Source organism: Dromaius novaehollandiae, chromosome 3 (genome assembly GCF_036370855.1).
Source record: "Dromaius novaehollandiae isolate bDroNov1 chromosome 3, bDroNov1.hap1, whole genome shotgun sequence".
Taxonomy (NCBI): Eukaryota; Metazoa; Chordata; class Aves; order Casuariiformes; family Dromaiidae; genus Dromaius; species Dromaius novaehollandiae.
The window spans coordinates 95,265,925-95,289,929 of record NC_088100.1 but is presented as its reverse complement, the minus strand read 5'-3'; the positions used below and the strand labels follow the sequence as shown (position 1 = coordinate 95,289,929).

Sequence of the window (24,005 nt, the reverse complement as noted above, 5' to 3'; positions counted from 1 at the left end):
AATGATAAACTTATCCTTTGGCCTAGCTCTGACTGCTATTTATAGCCCTTCCTTTTATTTCTTTTCTTATTTAGGATAGCAGCAAAGTATATACAACTCATGTTTCCTACTTAGAAATCTACAATGAATGTGGTTATGATCTGTTGGACCCAAGACACGAAGCCTCCAGATTGGAAGATTTGCCGTGAGTAACAAAACTACAAAGAATCATCATGAACAACAAGAACAGAAATCATTTTCAGATGCCCTGTTACATTGTTTGGGGATTTTTTTTTTTGAAACTGTAGTACTGATCTCAATCTTAATTAACTCAAAATATTTTTTCAATATTATCAACACTGTCTGTAGTTTCCTTTTTTGTACATATGTGTATCTATACACACACTGGGAAAACTAGACTGGGCTAATTGAAGGTGAAAGTGTAAAAGATTGATATTATGCAGAAGAGATCTATTACAGATATTGGAAACAAAAGTGAAGCTATACTTGTGGTTTTTTTGTTTGTTGTTTGTTTTGGGTTTTTTTTTTTTTTTTTTTGTGACAGTCCATCCCTTTATATGGTATGCACATGTGTTTGTGTGGTGAAGACATATGGAACAGGGAGTATTTCCTTGAAACTAATAGGAAGAAAAACTCTCTGCTTATACTGGGGCCTTTTCCTTCAAGGATAACTATTTTTCAAGTATAGGCAATTATAAAGTAAGCTAAATAAGAGGTACAAAAGCTCAAAGGGAACTCCAAATCACAGTATATTTACTTCCGAATGGATTGTCACAAGTGTTCCGTGATAGGACTCTAGCAGCTACTAATATTTGGACAAGGGTAGTAAGTAAAGGTTTGTGTAGGTCCTAAACGTATACATTTGCTAAAGTTAAGGATCTTACACAATTTATAGTAAATGTGAACCTTAAACTCTTAAGATTGTTCTGAAAAAAAAATTCTAGCCTGTGATATTTATAAAATAACTGAGCGAACAGTAAATAGGTACAAAGAAATGAGTTGCTGACTTTTTGGATTTGTAAATGCCCTGAAATAATGTTGGGAAACATGAATTGTCTCACTCACCTTAATGGTGACTGGAACATGTTAATTATATATTAAAATCACTAATTATGTTATTAATTTATTAAACCTTTTTTTAATTAAGCTGCCACAAAAGTTTCAGAATTGTTAGAAGTTGTAATAAAATTTAGCTTTTGTTTTCTACAGCATATGTGGTGTCTATCCAGGATCTATATGTATAAAAGAACTTTCACGATTGATCTTTATAAGACGAGCTAGTCTAGAGATAATGGAAGAGCAGACAAACTCATACTACAAAATGGGACTAACGTCAATCTCTTTTTGACATTTTAATGCTAAAAGTACTGCATGTATTTATTAATATCTTTCATAATAAAGTTCAGGAATCTGATGTGGTTTATTATCTGCTTGCTGTGCTATGCAGAAAAAACCTAAAAATCAGAGACTAATTTTTGAGATAACTTGTTTTTGTGTCCATTTTCTACAGGTACAAATTTCTGTTCTCAGTTGTATAATTAGTAACTAGCCTGTTACTTTAAGTAGATTTTTGTTCAACTTAATAAAATGAATAAATTCATTTTAATAAGTTTTTCAAATTTATTGAATTATTAATTACATCTATTATATTTTATTTGAATTCATACAATTTATTCCTTTTATTAAATTGAATTTATTGAATTGAGTTTAGATGAAACTTTAATTCAAACACGGCTATTTGGACCATGTGCATAGGAAAATAGAAGTCACTTTTTAAAAGTGAGTTGTGAATATTTATTAATAATCATGAGTTTTAGAATATCAAGATTGGTTGTATTTTGTACTTTAAGCTAGAGTGGAGAATAATTGCATATATGTATTAGACTATTGTCAAAAAGTAAAAATTGACAGAAAATTTGGTTGTGAATTGGGGATAAAGCACACTGGGATGACCGTAATTACCCCTAAATTTGTGTACTATATTCTATTGCACAATGGCTGTTAATGACATAATCAAATTTTGTTCTGCAGGGTGACTTTTATAAACGCTTAACTCTTACTACATATGGTCATTATCATTTTCAATATGTCAGTTGTCTAAAAGTTCATACTGCAGACTAAAACTATACCTTCACAACTTACATTTTTATCAACTAATTACTTTTATGCAATACTAAATGTGTGGGTTTTTGGTTTTTCTTAAGATAATGTAGGGAGCTAAAAAGGAGTAGACTGTGTAGAAGGGTTGTTACATGATTAATTACATTTTTGGTTACTTGGTTAATTTCTTTTAAATGGCATATCAAGTAGTTATCTGATTAATTTTTAAATCTGTATGTTTATTACATGAAATATAAAATTCTTAAAAAAATGAAATACATGCTTAAGACAGTAAGATCTTACTGGTAGTAAGCAAAGCACAGAATAATCTAACCTGCTTAGTTTGGTTGAAAGCATGTATTTAATTAGAATATTAAAAACTGAGAACTTAAATTTATTGTACTTGAAAAGGATCATATTATCGATTATTTCCTGTTGAACTTCACAGGGGGGCATCAAGGTTTTAAGCACCATGCAAAGACAAATGCAGTTTATCTATGCTTGGGTATTAGCAGTCTGTGCTGATATTCCTCCAAGCATATAAGGCAGAGAAGAAAAGAGTTATGTGAAAAGAAATGTGTCACTTTGGAAGATAAACAACCTAGTTAACCTGGTGAGGTATGCAGATTGTTTTGAAAGCAGTATTGTTATACATATTGTTGCAAAAGAAAGTGATGCATTTTTGAATCAAAGATATCTACTTCTGTCTAACAAACTAATACACTAATGACATTACACTACTTAAATCAGTGGAAGTGATGACATTCCGCAAGTGGAAATACATTATGAAAATCACACGATAGACCCATAGATAGTACGTGAAAACCAAGACGTGAAAATTGTACTTGATGCAAAATAAATAATAGCTGTTAGAAGAATTGCCCAATCCATCTAAACCTCACAAGTTTTGGAATCCCACTTTCTGAAGTCCATGTGCTGTATGCAGCCATCCTTTGTATTCCATGGTCTGTTGAATTTTTCTTCCTGATACTGCTCAATTTAATTGGATTCTGCTGGTTGCAGAGGAGAATCTTTCACATATTTTTTTTTTTTTTTTTGTAAATAAATTGCTGACAAATGTGTGAATGTAGTTCACATGTGTGAGAGAGAAGAATCTAGGTCACACAGAGGCAAAAAGAAAAAGAAAAGTCTCTTCAGTGTAAGTATAATCAACAGAAGTCTATGAAGTTGGAATCACTAAACTATAGATTTTATCTAACTTAAATATATAGAACGTTTATTATATATTACATGTTTACATAAGTGGAAATAACTGAAAAGTCTGTAAAGTTAACCACATGAACAGTTTATTTTAACAGTACTCTAGATTTACAAAAGTAAGGTGGCTCACAGGTCAGGTTCATTAACAAATTTTAACATAACGATGTTTTTGATAGGTACTGGTATTTATACATCAGCAAAATTTGCTTTTGAAATCCCAGCGAACTTGTAGTTTCACAGAGGAAAGAAAAGAAAACCAACTTTCATAGTGTTCAGTTGTGATATTACATGTAGACCATAGTAGATACTCTTTGATGTATCTTAATGCTTCTTATACAGTATGCCTTAGCTGACAGTTACGCCTTGTCTTGTTTATACAAAGCTGACGCTATTTATTTTAAAACACTAGCTGAAACACTGCTTCTTCAGATGAAGATTCATTTGAAGTTGCTTACTTATTAGAATGGAAAATTTAATTTTCGCATCGACAATGCCATTAAGTTATAACTGTGTAGAGTCCCATGCTTATACAAGGAAATTGAAATTATGATTGTCTTTGAACATTTAACAAGTATAAAACTATTATTCTAAAATACAGATGATAAAAAAAAACCTATTTGATTCTGTACTGCCATCTCTTGTTTTTATAAAAGATTTGCAGGATTGTACAAATTAAAGAACTTTTTCTGAAGCTCTTCATTAGCTCTAAGGTTGTGTATTTCCCCATGAAATACATTCCTCTGAAATGAAGAGCGTTCAGTATAAGTGTTACTATTGAATGCTAAAGGTTAGGCGAATATTCGGGTTTGAAAATGTATGCTTTTATGTTTGTTAACTGGAGAGACAACAGACAGTTGTTCTGAATCATTTCTTCAAAGACTACATCTTGTTCTTTACAGTTCAAATAACTTACACTTTAAATATTTAAAATAATTTCAGCGTACATTATGAACAGTTATTCACATCTAGATTTTCTATTGATTTGTGTCCTCAAAACCAGTAGGGAGCAGTCAATGAAACCTTTCTGAGGTGACCACTTGAAGTCTTAACTTAGACAAGTCATGTAATAAGTGAAGTAATTCAGTTGAGATTATTGCAGTGGTGTGTCTTTACTTTTGAATTTTGTATTTTATTTAACAGACATTTTACTAAAAATGAGATTATTGCAGCTGCCTACAAATTCTAGCGGATCTTATATATTCTGTTCCTACATGATCCACCAATCCCATCGTTTCAATTGTAACTGTGTCCATAAAGTGTAGAACAAACAAATTGTATTTTTCTTGACTCAAATGTAGAATTTATTGGAGAGGATGAGAAGGATTTTCTATCAGATATATCAGAAAAGCAGACTTCACCAATACTAGCTCATTTCATGGTTTTGTCATATCTCACAAGCAAAGGAGATTATGCTTTAGTTTGTACTTAAATGGAATATCAAATGTGTGTGCTATTGGAAGTTTTGCTGGTGGCTGAATAGCTTGCAACTGTCCCTCTTGAATCAGTGTTGACTCTGTCCTCTGATGTGGTATAAAGGCAGCTGTGCTTCTGAAGGAGCTTTTTTTTGGTTGATACATAAAACGATGGTCTTAGCCATTCTTTCTTAAAAGCTAAAGCTCCTTGGAACTTTTCACAAAGACTGGCTATCCATTTTTTTATTCTGTTTTTCTGGACAAATCCCAAGATGCATGCATACTGCTTTTCTCTTTTATCCTTTTCCTAAATTTATTATCAAGTGTACTGTCTGCTTCTCATGCCAAAATAACATCACTATCTTCTGTTAACGCGGTATTATATGGGGTGTATATCCTCATCAGATGATCTGCCTACATCACTCTGATTAATTCTTAAATGTTTATAAATTTGTGAGATTATTTTAGATTTCTTCCATTCTAAGCCCTGAAGATAGATATAGGAGACTTTTTAAAAGAAAAAAAATCATTTGTTTTCCCAAAGCTCTGAGCTTTTTATTTATATTATTAATCAGATTTATTATTAATCAGATGGTGTTGATGAACCAAAAGAAACTTTAACTTCATTGTTTCCCAGTAACAGGAATTTCATATATAGAAGTATTCACTGTGTAAGGCTCTCTTGCATTAATGGCAGCTAAGCTGATGCAGGAACCAGCCTGAGTTAAGAACAGTATAAAAAATGCTGATCCCATCCTATAGGTTTTGTAGTCAGCTACAAATTCCATCCATTAAACCAAATGGAAAAGATTCTTTGTTTATAAAGAAAACAAAACCTTGTCTCTGCCTTCTTTCAGTCATTATGGATAACTTAACAGAACTTTTCCACTCCAAAATCCAAGTCAGGGCTAAGAAATTTAAACACATCACTAATATACAGTATTCTACAGAAATTTATTGTCATATTATGCAGTAAATTTATAGCACTATGAAATAAATCATTTTGTCATCATTTCGGAATATGTCTTTCTGGAGGTTCTAACAGATGCCTCTGTAGATGTGCAAATTTGGACTTCCATCTGGATATCCTCCTAATAGCCGAAAGGCCACTGCGCAGGACAGGAGATTGGTTTACAATCTCTCCACTCTGCTCTTTCTGAGATAATAGTCCTCCACAGCTTTTTGTCCAAACTAGTATCTTCATTGTCTGCAAGACTGGAAATTATTTATAACCATTGGCCAAAATGTAGCCTGAAAAAATCCTTAGAAGTTGAAGTGCAATGGCAAGTGTTCGTAGTAAAGCAGCATCGCTCTCCTAAATTATAAAAAGAGGTGGACGATTCTTACTAAGCCATTAAAATCAGTCAAAGCACCATATTTTAATCGGAACTGCTCTGGCCTTTAGTGTGTGATACATGCACAGATGCAATTGAGCACAGAATGTACTTTGACATTATCAAAACACTGTTATCTGAAGAGCAGACTTATGCTTTTGAGTTTAGGCTTTTAATGGGGGAAGTAGAGGTTCTTCACTTTACTAGGGATTGAAGTCATCTTGCCCTAGAGCACAAAAACAAGGCTATAGCGGGAGGCAATCACACTTGGAAAAACAATTGTTATGACTACTAAAGCAGCATTGTGTCTACTTTTACATGTATTTTTTACTTGAAAATCATGTATTACAGTGATTTCAGTATATCTATTCCAGCATTTTGACTATCCAGAGGTAACCTGCTCTCCTAATATTCTGGGACACTGCTTAGCTGCTCAGTTTCTTTCTGCTTGTTTTGAAAAAAAAGCAAGCCAAAACAAAACCCAAGCTTTGTGCTTTTGGAGCAGCTTGGAGTTATTAACATACAAGGACTATCTAGAGATAAAATCTCAAGATCAGCCCCATACTCCCTCTTGTGGTTGACCTCAATGAATAAGAGATATATATATATTTCTATATTTCAACACATTTATATTTGTGAAGCAGAAGTGTTGGCTTTTTTTTTGATGTGTGGTTGATCTATTATCTATATTTGCAAAAACATACCTCTAATTTCCTTCTTATAAATTGTCTCAAAACATGTTACTCACCCTAGTCTTCCTCAGAATTAATGTACTTTCTGGGAGTTTTCCAAATCCAGTGAAACAGCTACTTGGATTCCGCACTGGATACCATAGAATGTCTTAGCTAAGGAGACCCTAATGGCTACTTGGTACAACCAAAAAAGTTTAATGTTTTATTACCCAACCAAAAGAAAAATGTCTTATGTTAAGGGGCTATTTAAAGAAGTGAAAAGGGGTTTCAGTGATAGTAACTCTCCCAGAGCTTTGCCATGTCCTTGCTGCTTCCATCTAACTTCTTTTTTCTTAACTTTTAAGGCTTAAAGCAGTGCAGTTAACAGCATTTCTAACCTCAGTAAAAATAAATAAAAATATTCTGTTTGTATGCTTTTAATTACAGAAAGGGATCATTTTCATTTGTAGTTATTACCATTTGAAGAAGATTGAAAGAGAAATAATCTTGACAAACTCAGAGTTATTAGAAACATGTTGGCTACAGATGGGTTCATTCTGAAGTATCCCATGACTATTTTTTCATCAAGATTATGCTATACTTAAGTATCATATGCTTACATAGCTGTCGCAATGGGAAACAAACCCCAATTTATTATTCATTTGTGATAATTTATCTCATGCCCTGCTCTTGAGATTTTACTATATCTCACCAAAAAGATCCCAAACCTTTCTCTAATTATTCTTTTTTTATGTGGAGGTTTATAATAGGAGAAAAAGGAGGCAACATTGAATCAGAAATATTTTATTTGGTACTTCCTTTAATGTGTATCTGTAACTTCATATTTTTTGTGCTTTTTTATTGTGATAGGTTTTGTTTCTTAGGGGTCACCTAACCTTTTAGGTGCAGTCTTCATGGAAGTATAACAGAGATCACCTTGCAATGATTCTAATTTTCCCTTTTTTTTTTTTTTTTTTTTTTCCTTGTAGAAAAGTGACAATAATGGAAGACCCTGATCAGATCATTCATCTAAAGAACTTGTCTCTTCAGCAAGCAACTAATGAAGAAGAAGCCCTAAACCTGCTGTTCTTGGGAGACACCAATAGAATGATTGCTGAGGTGAGAACTGCTGCTAAAAATCTTACTTAACCATTTTAATTCTGATGGTGTCATAAACCTTTCTACATAAGAGTTAGCTAGGAAGCACACAGTGATAAATGAATAAGTTCCTTCTTGCTCAGTGTATTTCCACGGTGAAATTAAATAAGCATTTTTATGACTATATCTTCAACTTTGTTTTTCCATAGTGAACCTGGTGTGATAACTTGCTGCAATTAAAATAAGTAAAACAAATGTTTTTCTCATAAAAAAAACAGACTGCCCTTTGAATATTGTATGTATTAACATGAATGCATTGGTTTTTTTTTTTAAGATTTAGATTTAAAGATTAGAAAAAATATCCTTATGAAACATTCTCAAGCTTTCTTCCCACAGACCTACTGCCTTGCCTTTAAAGTAATTACAGTAATGATTACCAGCCCCCCTCTTCTAATTCTGTGAACGTGTGGTCTTATGTGTAAAGATGCAAATGGTGGTGTATAGCACATTCAAAATGAGTATTTTCTAGTATGCAAAGACAAGAGTCGTTTTACTGATTCTGGAAAATTCAAGTGAATTCAAGCATATATTGTTTCCATATCCAATTAAGAAATCGGAGAGGGAGGTTCTTATCTTCATGCTTGGAAATGGAATGTAAATATAAAAAGTGTGTTACACAATGTGGGCATTGTCATCTCTGAAAGATGTATGTTTACCTCTACAGCTAATCATATTTTAGAAATTTGTGGATTTTTTTCCTCTGTTTGACCAAAAAGATGTGTAGTAAATCAATGAGGAGAAAGGTGCATTCAAAGTAGCTTTCTGTGCTGGCTGACCATGCACACTTGGGCATAGGGGAAGAAGCATTTGATTACAAAAAATAGATATGCAAGAAGCTGATCTTGTCTCCTTTTCTCAAGGGAGACTAGAATTAAGGCTGTTAGTAAATATGACTATTGAGATGAGGGAGAGTTTGATATTGAAAGGGAAAAAGTGAAACAATTTAGAAGAGAGGAATTTGAAAAAGTATAACTGAGACCCAAAGATGGCGTTGTGTTCAGAAGCCTGAAAAACTGTGATGATAATTCTCATTGAAAACAGAAAAAGAAAGTTCATGAGATGAAGAAAGATCTTCTGGAAATGTCAATTCAGTTTCAATGAGCTGAAGAAGAGAATGAAATAGGATATTGAAAGAATGATGTGCTGCTGATTGTCCGTTCCATAAATTAGTAATTGTAAAAGATGGTCGCATTACATACATGGAAAATGTTGCCTAAAGAGAAAATATATCCCAAATGCTGAAACAAGAAGCAGGAATAATGAATATGTTAAGTCATTAGAGATCCAAATAAAGTGCAGCACTCAATAAAGCTATAAGAATATTCCTAATGAGTCAGATGAAATATGTCTGTCCCACTTTCTTGTTTCAAATAATGGCCAATAGCAGATATATAGAGAAGAGTAAAGCAAATAATACTTCTGAAAAACTCTCCTAGTCTTCATTAATTTGTGACCCAGACTATTTATAGCTAATAATTTGTGTTGTTTCTCTTTTTTCATATGAATTCATCCAGACACTCTTCTATAATTTTTTTTACCATCCCAACTCTCATGTAACACAAAGTTCCATGGCTTAACTATGTTGTACAAAGAAAAATCTAGTCTGTTTTTGAATCTACAACTGCTAGAAAACACAAGAATAGATGGGGAGAAAGTGTTGGAAAATAACTGAACCAGAAGAGTGGCAAGCAGTTACATTTGGCCCTGCTAATATAGAATAAACTAATCTGAATGGCTTGAATTAACAAATACTACGCTGTTGCCACTTATGCTACTTTTGCTGCAGTAAGGTTTTCTGTGTTATATAAATACTATAAAGTTATTGTTTCATTGGTAGTGTTTAATGCAGGATACTTAAGAGAAAAAAATTGTTAGCATATTCCAAGAAAACTTGTTTGGAATAGCAACTGCCCATTGCAGCAATACATACTTTAACTAATGTGAATGCTGATATGATCCTGAAAACTTAAAATGAGCAAGATTTCAATCCAACAGTTTTACTTAGGTAATTAACTTGCACATTGTACCTTTGCAATAGCAGCAGGCATGTTTCAGTCTCATGAGTTTACTGAGTGCTATGATTGTGTGTTACAAAATTTATCACCCATGATCCTTTGGCCTTGTGGTTTTAGGTCACTGTGGTACCGTATATGATGACTTAACAGGATGAGAAAATTGTGGTTGCAGAAATGAGGAATTAATGAAGAGGTCTATGAAAGACAGTTTGTGAAATCAGCTGTAACTTCTTCTCCAGAGATCTGTATTATTAATACTTAATTGAATTATGATATTTCCTGACCTCAAAAAAAGACCCTATTTAAGTAAGCTTTAAAAGATGCAGAATGAATAAACCTAAACAGAAAAGGACATAGAAGAAAAACTAGGCCTGATACATCTGTTTTTTTTAATTGATGAGGAGTTTAGGTATGGAAAAACTAGAGTGACTACTGTGGCTCACACAGGAAATCTGTGGCAGAACTCCAGTCTCCAAAATTTGTCTAATGCTTTACCCCTGAGATAATCCTTCTTTGAACCGTTGTAGGACCATTTTGAAAATAAGAATGGCAATATAAAGTGTAAGATTTTTGAAATGCCTGAGAGCTGATGGGAGTCTAACTTGTGGTTTGAAGGCTGCATTTTGCCCTCCACACTGGTTATGCTTTAAAAGAAAAAACAGTGATGGTGATTTTAAATACATTCCTTAGACTACATTTATTCATTAAATGTCAGAACCTAATGAACATTTAAAACAGTGTTTCCCACACCGAATAGTATAGCCTGTGAGAAGGAAACAGAGGAAGCTACTGTAACTTGCTCGGTATCAGTTTATAGACAAGTATGGAAACAATCCTTTACTCAGCTTTTGACATGTGCCATGAGCTGTGGAAATGGAAGAAATGAAAATGGGAGACATCTATGACTAAATGCTTTATAACATAAAAATCCAAGTAGGAAGTTTTTGTCTCTTATATTCTGGCAGGGAGAAGTGGGCAGGGAACAAGCCCAAAGAATTGATTGTTATGTTGGCAGCTTTTCCAGCTGTACTGGCTATTTTTTCTGTTTCCTTTTTATGCATAAAACAATTCCTTGTTACATTTGAATGCATAAGAATCTCAGCAACAGGCTATAAAAAAACTGAATTTATTTTTTATACTTTGATTTTTATGCCAACTTCATGATTTAGGTAGCTCAAAAATTTGCACACAAGAGATTCCAAAATCTGCTTTGCATATAACAGAGGTGGTAGCAGCAGCATCTAGAAAAGCCCATGCAAATTAAGTGTTTGTCTGTCCAGGTAGCATTCACGAACACTTCATTCTGGTAGGTGCACTATTAATATGCCTGTGACTGAGGTTTACTCATCTAAATTCTTGTGATTGGAAGCTCTTGTGATCACTGTCCTTTGAAGTAATATGCCTAACCCTCTGTGATACTTTTTCTAGTATTTCTTTTAAAATAGCAGACCAACGTAAAGCCAGTAGCCTCCCAAGAGCATTCATCAATTTCAAAGCTGTTAAAGCTTTAAGCAAGACTGATATGTCTGTACACTGCAGTCTCATGTAAAATCAGCATTTGTTTATCCTCTAATGAAAAGTTACTTCCTTTTAATGAGACAGAAAATGTTTTAGTGCATGGTTTTATAACTATAACTCTCCATTGTTTAAATTTGGAAGACAATGCATACACAATATTGTTCCAGCCTTTAAAATGCTTGAAGTACATATAGGGCAAGCAGCAGACTTCTGGCAGTCTTTAAATACATTTTTGTCAATAAAAAATGAAGCTTTAAAACATTTAAAGATAGTTGTGGGGACTGACTTGTGATGTCTAAGTTGGACTCATTCCATTTGTAGTTAATTTTATTGTCAATTAGTATTCTCCTGGATATGTTTGGAGAGCCACTTGTAGTGCCTGAATACATTGCTTCTTGGATAAAATATGAAAAATAGGATTTGACAACATGTGACTATACCAGATTAAAAGACACTTTTGTCAAGAGTTGACATGTTATCCATCTTCAGGCTGCATTCCAAACTGAATTATAGCTTTCTGCTTCCCTAAATTCCTTATTGGTTTTAATCATTAACACTCTTAAAGCTGTGATGTATTATTATTAGCCCCAAATAGTATCATGATTTCAGCACAGGTGCTTTCATTTTAGTGTGTGGTAAAACAATCACTATCTCATACTTTGAATAGTCTTTAAAGTGCTTTGGGATCTTTATGGATAAAAGGCACCGTATATTGTAAATTCTAATAGTAGTCTCCCCATGGAATGGTAATTACTTTAAAAGTTACCTCAATTACCATGGTCTAACTGCTAAACTGGATTTGTAGTAAATATGCGAAGGTGCTTTTAGAAGTCAGGAAAGTGTCAGAGTACACTCATTCTCTTCCTTATATTTTTACAGCAGATAAGTTTGCAGCTTCATCTGTGTTAAGTGTACCTAAATGCTCCACAGGAGCCATTTGTACCATATTAATCGGACAGAGAATTAAAGATATATTAAGGTCTCACTCATCCAGCAGACATAAAGGCAGGAACCTCCCATTCTCGCTGAACTTGCATGCCCTTCCATATAGCATGGTCCTGTTGGAGCTCATAGAGTTTATATCCACTGCTTTTCAACATAGGAATCTCTGCTCTTTCTGCCTTGAAGAAACTTATGACATTCTGTGCTGTTATCCAACAGTGTGAAAAATTGGGAATGTTCTAACAAGGATGAATTTCAAACAGAAAACCAGACTATGTTAAGTTGCTTTGTTATTATTCTTGTAGGATACGCTGGCTATTTTCTTACCATCTGAACTGTAAAATGACTAAAGTTGTCAAAACTACTTCTTCATATGGATATCCATCTGAAAATAGTTTGAGATTGGAGAAAGTCAGTGTGGCGTCCAGCTTTGATGCTATCAATGCTTTCTCTTTTCCCTTTCTTCTTCTTCAAAAATTTCAAGAGCAAAACAAACATGAGAAAAATTATCTTAAAGCAAAAGCTTGTACTGGGACTTATTCTCAAGAAAATGGGAGCATTCAGAATCAGCCTTCCTTCATTTATGTCGTGGCTAGTCACTAGACTTGCAATTGAGCTGAGTCACTGCATTTATCACCTGGAAATCTTTTGTCCCAGCTGTCCTGAACTATCTTTCTGTTTTCTCTAGCTCGAGTATACTTGGCAGCCATAATCAACATATAATTCTTCAAGGTAGTAGTGGCTTCCTTTGGTCTGATGGTGGTTTTCATACAGCTTTGCATACATTTTCTACTATTTAAGAAGCTTTTTTTCTTTTTAGGACATCACTTAATAAGAACTCTATTTAAGCCAGTAGCCTCTTGTTCCTTGCTGTTCTTAGTGAAAATTGCATTTTTAATAGCAACTACAACAATCAAAGGATTTGAGAAATACATCAATTCTTGTATAGGGCAGGACTCCCTCAGTTTTTTTGTGGATTTAAGATAGCTAACAATTGAAATTTAGATCTTAAACATTCCACTTGGGCTCTAGCAACTTCTGCTGCTTAAAAACCATATGATTTAGCACCCAAACAATCAGTCTGCAGTTTTATGAGGTCTTATTCCTTGACAGAAGCATCCAATCAGATATTTCTTGCAATGTAGTTGTGCTGCAGGTTTTCTGTTAGGTAGAATCTGCCCTCTCTTTTTCTTATGTCACTAGTAATTGATAAGAATAGAATATATAAGAACTAACACTTGGGGGAAAAAAAAAGAACCTGCTGCTTACTTTATAGGAACTGTAATTTGTTGAGATGTATTGTCTATGAATATTTCTAGATGTTCTTTCTAGCTTCTACAGAGTCCTATAATACCTGGATATTATTTTGGCAAAATATTTAATGTGGCTCCCAATTCCACCTATATTTTGTCTTTTTGAAGCTATTCATCAAATCCTTTGGGCCAAAATACTCTGATCTGAAGCACATGGGTGATTTCATAATTTCATGCACCATATGAGCAAGACATTTCAAAGAACTACAGTTACTATAAAGTAACAATTGCTTTTGTATTGCACTGAAAGAAATTGATCTTATAAGTAGAAGGAAGGGAAATTGTGAGACTCATTATAAATATGCTGTGCACATGGTGTCAAACACCTCTGAGTCATACCCTGAAGACATTTCTTTCTTGTGATTTGCACTATGGGGAATGTCACATATATACAGTCTTAATTCTTTTTAAATGTATGTATTTTATGAAATTATGCAGTAAGTAATCCCCAAGACTTGGGTTAACATAAGTAAAAGGTGTAAAAACACTTGCTACCTGAGGTAGAGGGATTATCAGAAATACAAATGAGAATGGTGTAGCCTGTAAATTGTGTGGTAGATTTTTAAGGGAGCACAACTGGCTTCATTTTATTAAAGAGTCTATTTCAAAAGTTCCAGAAATTCCACATACGTATTCATAATAAAATATAAAATGCTGGGAATTTCTGCTGATCTGTTTACTAAAACTGTTTTGGTATTAATATAACATGATCAGTAATGTCAATCTTTCATTTTTTTATTCTGTTTAACATTTCTACAGGTTATGTTTAAGCTTGCAGCTGTAGTACGACATATATACTAGTTTAAGTCATAAAGCTTCTACACACTTCATTTAATTTCAGCAAACACAGATACGTCCTGCTCCTGTAGAAAAAGGAGGCTGGGCCATATGTCCTTGAAATCTTTTATATGTTTTCCTACATCAGAGCAAGAACTGATGCTTTACCAAGAAGTGATCTTGAAAGATGCATGTTATTTGATTCCTGTTTTACCTTAGCACAAAGGGGCAGCATCAGCTGACCTGGAATTACTTGCGTTGTATTGTTCAGGTGGTATCGCAAAGGATTGGAAGTCTGCCTCTGTGCTCAGTGATGTCACAGAATTCCTGGAAGAAATTAGTTCTTTGCAAGGAACTGCAGCTTGCCTGTTATTCTATATATAGCCTTCACAATGGCAACCATCTGCTGAGAGGCAAAACACTCCCCTCTTTTTTTTTTTTCCCTCCTCTTCATCACATCAAATTAATGTGAGGATGATTTCATATATATGTGAATGGAGTACTGCTAACAAAGCCAAAATGAGCTCTGAAAGCCACTAACGGAACCCTTTAGTAGGCTCTGAGACGCTTTCCAAAAGATTTTGTTTGTTTGTTTTTAAACTGTATGAACAGCCAAATGGTGATGCTCTGTGAAGATTCATATGTAAGACAGAGGAAAAAAAAGGCTTCAAGCCTCCTTTTTAAGCTAAAGATGTCAACAAGTTCTCATTTCTGTTGCTTTGTACTTGCGTGGTACAAGTAGCAAAGTGTGGAGGATTATGGTTGCAATTAACGTTTCATAATCACCACCTATTTAACAGTTTACATTTTTATTGCCTTACACTTCCTGCAAGAGTTCTAATGGAGCTTTCTATATGCAGGAATGCTCTAACTAAATATGTATGAATTGCAAAGTAGAGATAGAATCATATTGTAAAAAAGAGGTATTGGTTAAATCATGGTTCTACTCTGAAGAAGGACTTAATAAATATAGCAGTTTAGGATTCTAGCCAATGACTTCCAGATCAGCTTTGCTCATTTTACATGTAAAGAGGTTGTAGAGAGAAAAGCAATGGAGTTTCTAATGACCAGCCCAGCAGAGTCTGTGTGGGACATGGAAAATCACGTTGTGGCTAGCGTATTGCCATAGGCAATAAAGACCTTGCGGGCCTAATGTTGCCCTGAGCTAACTTTTAGAACTCAGAGTCCTCAAATTATTTTCTTTTATGTCTTTGTAACTTTGTTGCCTTTGGGGAGTTAAACAGGTGTTATTAGAAGGACATTTTGAAAAACTTAAGGTTTTGCTGTGTAGTGAAACCTAAGAGTGCTTAAGCATTGATAATTTCTTCTGCTTCTTATGTTGGTTTAACAGCCTTTACTGAACTCTGCGCTTCCATAGCTAGGCTTGTATTAATAGTCAATCTGGCTTGGACTTGTCTTCACTGCAGTGTGACCAGTGCCATGACTGTAGTGCAGAATATCCTTAATTGTTAATTCTGTTGAGGATTGTGAGCTGGCAAAATAGAATATCCAGTCCTCCTTCCCAGAGCTACAAGTAGTAAAATTGTAGCTCTCCTAGTAAAATAAGTGGAGCTGGCTTTGATTATTCGTGGAATCAGAATTGCTGAATAAAGTATATTTTAACAGCGTATAACCTTTTCTTGGTATAACTGCATTTTAGATATGTTTGGGATGTGCATTTTCTTGCTGTTCATGCCACAACTCACTGGCCTTTCGTTTGTTCAGCTTCACCCCTGAAGACAGCATATCATGTGCCTGAACTCTGATGCTCTGTATAGGATTATGAAATGATCCTGAGAAATGTGGCAGTTAAGTTGACCAGTGACTTTCCTGTATTATTGCAAAATTCCTCATCTCTGTGGTTCTAAATGATCAAAACTCTCTTCCCTCCCCCTCTGAGTTTGGCCTTGTTAGGAAGAGCAGCTCAAAATAAAATAGTGCTAAAGCTGTAATTTCATTACAGAATTTTCACCAACACTCCAAGCTTAAGCTATTCCTGCACAGCACCTACTTGTTTGCACAGTGTGTGCTGCCATTTTCAATTATTCTAGCAGAACTGCTTTATATAGCTGCGCTGTGACTGAATCAGAAAACTGATGCAGGTTAAATATCTATGGTTAGAAACTTTTTTTTTTTTGAGCTGGATTAGTACCTAAAAAAAAGTTCAGTTGTGCTTGCACTATAATGGAGCAGGATGCTGCAGCAAGGCTGGAAAGAAATATTGGGATATTGGGAAACTGAAGAGAAGAGAGTTTAACCAAAAGCTATAGCTGTTCATATTATTCCTGTTAAAGGAATATTCAGCTTGCTGTCTGTCTTTGCTGAGAGCCAGATTTACTGGATTAACAAGCCAACAACTTCAACACTTGCAACACACAGACTCTTTTAACATCTAGAATGTGTAATACCAAAGCAGACTACAGGAAAAAAGGCAATATTTTGATAGATCTATTCTGAATCCCGGGATAAGCTCAGATAAATATCTGCTCCAGTAAAGCAGAGAAATAAGGTATAGACAAGAAGTTAATGCATGTTTAGCAGGATTTTTTAATCTTTTTTTTTTTTTTAAGCAGCCATAAATAAGTATAGATTTAGCTACTAACTCAAAATAAAATTTATTTTTAAATTTATTTCACTACCATATATTTTTTCAGATGAATTACTTATACACTGATATCAATATACTCATACTTGTAATAGTTTGTATATGAAAAAAGCAGTTGCTTAAAAAAAAAAAAAGAAACTTATTTGTATGGCAAACCTTTAATCTCAATATATGTACTAAAACTTTATCTGTTTATGAAATGAGGATAGTAAGTACTTCCTTTTAGGTTATTGTTTGCAACAATAGCATGATATAAGCAGCTCTTAGAACTACAGCATCTTTTAAATGCTGGAAGATATCTTTATACATTTTTTAAGAAAAGAAAGGTGCGTTTGATATGGTATCTGATCACTGGAAAGCTAAAGCTATGTCCTGTGTTTCAAAAACTGGGAATCCCACTAATATCATAATAAAGCAAGAAGTCAGCATCTCTAAAAGTTGACCAAGAATTCTCGTGTGTCAGTCTATCAGAAGCTAAGGAAGTGTCGCAGCAGCTATTTTAAATAAATATATTTAAAGCCAAACCTTTTGTGAAAATTGAGTCATGCCATGTAAAATTCTGATGCTGAGTTTGCCAAATCAGAAATGTTTTTGTAAGTAAGAGTAATGAAAATGTGAAAGTCTAAAGCCTTATAGAAATTTTTATTCTTAGTTACACTGGTAGGTATCTGGCCAAAAAAAACGTAAAATGAGGTATTTTTGGTGATTTTACAGAGAAACAGACAGTAATTTCTGTGTAGTCTTATCTAGATATCATGAGGTCAAAGTGATGTGCTACAAATGCAGGTCTGTGTAGTAATTAAGTTATTCCGCAGTGCTTTTGCAGCTTTCTACAAATGCTAACTTTATGTTCTGCCCATATCATTTGGTAGATTATCAAATCAGGTAGTTAAAATAAAACTTCTTTATCTTTTCTTTGCTACATGTCAAAGTAATAGTATATAGGTCTTGATCTACCTTTTCACATCATACTTTTAGAATTAGTGTTAGAATACAGTACATAATAGAATGCATTCCATAAACAAGCATTATGTATAAAATAAATTTAAAGATTTATCAAGTCAGGCTCTAAAAAATAGAATGCCATTATACTGTAGAGAAAGTGTATTTCAAGTTTCTAGTCTGTGGCTTGATATTTATTACAATTCTTTCCAGTAAAATGGTTTCTCAAATACTATTGTTCTTTGAAATTTGTGTTGTTCATTTTCATCAATTTTGTGTGAACTGGAAATATACCAATTAGCCAAAGATCTGGTTTTGCATAGATTGCCAAGATCATTTGTAGGAGGTCTTCTGTTGCTAATGTTGAAACTCATGTGCCTTCTCCAAATGCTGATGAGGACTAAAAATGCATTTTATGCTTCTGCTAGAATCCTTTAGATTTATATCCTTTTTTCAATTAGTGTCTTGCTTTAGTCTCAACAACAGAAAAATAAATCAACAACAAACAAAGAAGGATAATGTATGAAGCTTTTAGAGAAGTTTTACATTCCTGAAAGTTTTATGGAAGGGAATGTTTAACAAGTAAGCTTAACTGCATTTTCTGTTTCTTTCAAGATGTGTTCATTATGCATTTTAGCTTTCAAAGTGGTTTTAACTTACGTTTTCCCTTCTTTGTCACTTGTAGAATATTTCTAGGCTTTTAATGAAATGTCCTGGTAGATCAGGTTACTATTTCTGGGTCCACAGAGGTGATTGTCACAGTTGCTTATCTTAACAGTCTCCCAGACTGGCTTTGCTATAAGGAAATTAAGAAAAGGGGGAAGGAGAGAGAAAGGAGATCGATAATATGAAATCAGGGAAAACAGTAACCTCTTGAAGATCAAGAATTAGTAAATTTCCCTTTGATCAAGTTCCCCTTTTCTAGCACTGTTCCTCAGTGTAGCGAGCCCAGCTGCTTTCCTGATGTCCTAAAGGAGTTTGGACGATGTTAGAGTACCTTGGAACAAAGTCATAGACTTACTTGCAGTAAAATTTGCCCAGATTAAAGCTATCCAATTATTTGGTCAGAGTGTGAATGCCAGGTAAATCCTGCTAGGTGGTTCTTGCGTATTTGTCACAGCTGTAATGGCTCACAAATTGGATAGGTGATTTCAGTTACCTTATTTTTGAGCTATACCATACTGAATTTATTTATTAAATCAACATTTAGGAATTTTTCTTTCTTTTTGTCATAGACACCAATGAATCAAGCCTCAACCCGATCTCACTGCATTTTCACGATTCACATCTCCAGCAAGGAACCTGGATCTGCAACCATCCGACGGTCCAAGTTACACTTAGTAGATCTTGCTGGATCAGAGCGTGTTGCAAAGACTGGCGTTGGAGGTCATTTGTTGACAGAAGCCAAATATATCAACCTATCATTGCATTATTTGGAACAGGTAAAATTAAAATAGTGTGAAATATTTGTCCCTTCCCTACAGTCCAGTTGAGCAGTGTGCATTGCTTTGGAAATCTTGCTTCCCAAGTTCAGTTAGTCTTAGGACTGTGTATTTATCACAGTTTTTTTAAATGTTTGAGTTGATAGCTCCTCAATAGAAATAAAATATTTTTGAAACTTTCATATTTAAAAATACTTTAACAATTAAAACGGTAAGGTTACATTAGGTATACATGCTTGTGTTTCAGGAATGGGTTTCTTGTTTAGAATACTGAAGGTATTAACCAATTTGCTACTCCATTTCTGCTTAAAATTTTCTTTATGATCTTCACCCCCTGTCCACACCTGGGGTTAGGTTGTATCACTCAATTTTTGAACTGAAGTTTGTTCAAGCAAGCAATGTGATACGGTATAGTGTTAGGCTCTTCTCTATCTGCTGTTTCATTCGTCTACCAAAGAGAATGTTTGATCTCTGAGATGAGAATTAACTTTGCTAATGTATTTATTGAACGACTGCCACAATTGTTTTTACAGCAACAGAACACGTAGATGCAACCGTAATAATAATAAATCTCCACAAGTCTGAGGAATGAAATTCCTCATTCTAACAGTTCCTGTCTATTCTTTTTTTCTTTACAGACATCTGGGGGGAAAAAATCCTGCCTGACACTTTCTTAGATCATATTAAAAAACAATATTGGGAAAGCTGAAAATTCTTACCTGTCGTAATATTTATTGAGTTGACAAAGTTCAGTATTTTGTTCTTGTTTTGACTTTAAAAGGAAGTAAAGGAAAGTGGTAAAATTAGCAGAACTAAGGAAGTAGGAGGATGCAGTCTCTCTCTCCCTCTGTGTTCACTGGCCACAAAACTGTTGGAAAATAGACTCCCCGGTAAATTTTTTACCAGATTTTTTCAAAGTTGCTTTTTATTTTCCTTGTTGGCAAAAGCAAATGTTGAAGGAGTAGGTTCATACTGACTAATCTCACTAAATTTTCACTAAACAAAAGCTAAAGAGTTAAGATAATGGTGGGATGTAAGTGTTGCATGGAAACTACGAAAATATAGCATTGCAGTAGAAATGTTTGGTTCACTTCTTTACATTGCTCAGGCTTCAGCTGATACAAGTGAAGAGAATTTTTTTCTTCCTTCACTGATCCGATATAATCGTTATCCTTTCAGGACTAGAAATACATAATGCTACATCTTAGGATCTTAGTCCTTCTACCAGGTTTATAGACAATGTCTATGTTCCGTAGCATTTCTCCCTTTCAGGTGTTTCTTTTTGGCTTTTTTTTTTCCTGGTATTGCTAAAAGAAATTTATGACCTTGCAGGAATCTCAGATCTTGGAGTTGCAAGATTCTATGGTGTAAATTCAACCAGGTTGCACAATGTTTCCAACTTCAATTTATGTTTATTTATAAACACTTACTTTACATTATATTTACATCTTTCTGGCCTTCTGTAACCTTTTTTGTTGTAATGCTGTAAAAATCCATGCAAGAGTAAAAAAACACTTGGCAATTCAATGAAATATATTTGTTGCTGTTGTACTATTAAGTTGGAATCATTGGAGTTTTTCAAGTGTGGTTTTCAGACCTCACACCTATTAGAGAAATGAAGTTCTCTCTGAGTTTGAATATAGAGTGTTACTTTCATAGTCCAGTAAATGCTCTTTGTGTTGCCAGATGTTAATTTTGGAGCTCTGCTAGAGAATTAAGTGTTTTTTCCAAAAGCTTTATTAAAAACTTTTATATACTACAATAGTAAGGTACGTATTGATCTGTGAGGCTATCATTTGGTGGACGAAATAGAAAAAAAGTATGAAAAAAGGCTTAATTATGAAATTCAGATTTGTTCCTTTTACCTTTTACTCTATTGATTGTGTTTATTTAATAAAGTTTACAGTTGAGGCAATCCCTCAAAATAGTAAATTTTGTGCTTGTTTATATGTGTGAATTCTTTAAAATCATGGTTAGAAAATATAAATTTTTCCACTTACTGGGAAGCATATTTTTCATGTTTATGTGTGTTTTTTTTTTTTTTAACAAATGTCTTAGTTTTCATTTCATCTACAGTCAGAGGTACTCAATCTGACAAAAGGGGAGACTTAAGGCACAGCAGATGACAGTCAGTCATTTACTATCACACTGGATTCTTTTCATAGCCCCATTTGTTTAAATTTGACCTTGAAGTAAAATGTTTATATTTTAATTATTCTCATGGTAGGTGATAAGGATAAGTGATTCAAAAATGGGCCTCTTCTGAGTCATCAATTACTTATTATGTGTTCTCACAATCCTTTTTATTTACTGTATGAATTTACTTATTTACAATACAGCATCACAGGACCTTTTGTGAGGCCAAATTTAATAATCTCTGGAATGCATTTTAGGATACGCAGATTTGAAGTGGCATAGAAGAGAAAAATGGTAGCATTTTGTCATGCAACTTTTAACTGCTGTTACAGAATAAATACAGCTGGGGATAAGCATGTTGGGTTCTGTTTGGGATTGCGTATCATTAATAAAAATGTTTACTATACTAAACAAAAGAGCAATGAAGATGGTAAGAAATATCTTGTGTTCAGTAGGAACTGAGCCATTCAATTCTGATTCTTCTGTGACCAATATTAAATTGCAAGCATTCCCCAAAATAATTTATTTACAAGTTCAACTGTTTAGTAACGATCCATTGATACTTTACTGCATGTATGAGAAAAAGCCCAGATATGCTTTCATAGATGCTTGAGACCAGCATTAGCAGAATATGTTTTCCAAAAAGTAAGAATGCTTGCAACTGGTTACAAGACACCAGCAGAAGAGGTGGGATATAGTGCTGTGAGGAGCAGAGCTTAAGTTGATAAACATTACTAGAAGTGGGATGGGAGAATGGATTGGCAGAAATTAGAAGAGCAGGGAGGTATGGGCAGGAACGTGAAAGGTGTGAGACATGGATCTAGAGCAGCGGCAGAGATCTCATAACTGTATCTTGTATCAAATCCTTGTTTCCTACACATGCTCTGACCACATTTCCTGGCTGCCTATTGGCATCAGGCACTGGTGCAAATCTTTTCCTTGTACAAAGGTTACTGCTTGCATAATGGATATGGACAGGGACTGGGCCTCTTGGGTGCACTGCAGAGGGTATTGTAACAGCCTGTGACTCTCGGGTCTTATTTTATTCTTTAAAATATTTCTAAATGTTTCAGGAAAGCTATTTGTGAGAGTTTGTACCTATAGTACTTATTACCTGCTCTTTGCTCTTCTTATGTTTCATATCGGATATGGTTTTATACTCCATCGGTGAAAATATCTCTGACTACTTTCATATTTAAAAGATCAAAGAGGTCCTAAAGTGGTTTCTTTCACCTGCTCCTCCTCCAGTAAAACTTTGTGGCTTAAATGATGGTGATTCAAAACAACATATTGCAGTCCTGGTTCAGCAATAATGTTAAGGCCTGTCAAAATGAGACCCACCAGTATCAAAAAGGAAAACCTCTTGCTTTTCATATCAAAAGGGTAGAAACACCCTCTTTCTTACTGTGTCAAAATGAGACAGGTTTTTTATTACATTTGGCTGGCCACTAGAAAATCCTGGTTCAAATCTTGCCCATTCTACAGGTGATCCTTGTCACTCATTGAAAGAACATAATTGCCCTGTCCTTCAGATTTGCCCTCTTTCTATTCCAGACTGGTAACTAGATTCTAAAGATTGATTTGGTGGTTTAGGTGAGGCTTTACCAAAGGGAATAAAGGGACTTTAGCAATCATATCCTGTGTTACATGACTCATATGACAGTAAAGCTGTTCCTGCATTGCGAGAGTGGGTCACATAGCTTTTCACCACTAGTGTGGGTGGGTTCAAATTCTGTCTGGGCTATAGACTTCCTGTGTGAACTTCTCTGTAACACATTTCCCAGTGTAAATGGAAATAACATTTCTTTCCTCTCATTCTTTTCCCATGTTGTCTATTCAGATTGTAGTCTCTGTATGACAGACTGTGAGTGTACCTGCTAAGGTATAACTTGTATTATGTAAGGTTTCTAGGCAATATGAGATAGATATAGATATATAGTTATATATATAGAGAGAGAGATAAAACTTTAACATAATTCCACCTAACAAGTTGTAAGATGTGAGATGTTAAACTTTGCACCAGAAATGTATTTTCAGATTGCTTTACAAGATAGAAATTTTCATATTATGCATTTCTCCCTCTGAGGGCTGTTACTATAAAATTTAGAATAAGAAGAAATTTTAATTTTCTGAAGACTATTAAGAAAAAGTAGTGCCAACAAATATATTAACACTAGATTTTCTAAAATAACAATTTTCTTAAATGCAGCATAAACAAAATATATGATGGTATGTAACACTTTTCAAGGAAAAAAACTTCTAACTATTTTGCATAGCTTACATAACTCACATAGCTAGTTTTCAGTACAGTGCTTGGCCAGATAGCAGTTCAGATCTGTTGTATCACAACAGTTCATGGGGTAATCTAGCTTTTTATTTAATAATAATTAGGTCCCATAATGTAAACAGCTGAGAAGGG

General features: G+C 34.1%; 1 protein-coding gene across 5 annotated transcripts in view; it reads left to right on the top strand.

Annotated features, from left to right (window-relative positions):
- Positions 1–24,005, top strand: part of KIF6 (kinesin family member 6) — a 185,621-nt gene that overhangs the window by 27,174 nt on the left and 134,442 nt on the right. For all 5 annotated transcript variants that reach the window (XM_064509535.1, XM_064509537.1, XM_064509534.1 and 2 more), the window contains exons 5-7: positions 75–184; positions 7,728–7,857; positions 19,244–19,450. In XM_064509535.1, coding sequence (XP_064365605.1) covers positions 75–184; positions 7,728–7,857; positions 19,244–19,450 — 447 coding nt within the window. The remainder of the gene's footprint in view (positions 1–74; positions 185–7,727; positions 7,858–19,243; positions 19,451–24,005) is intronic.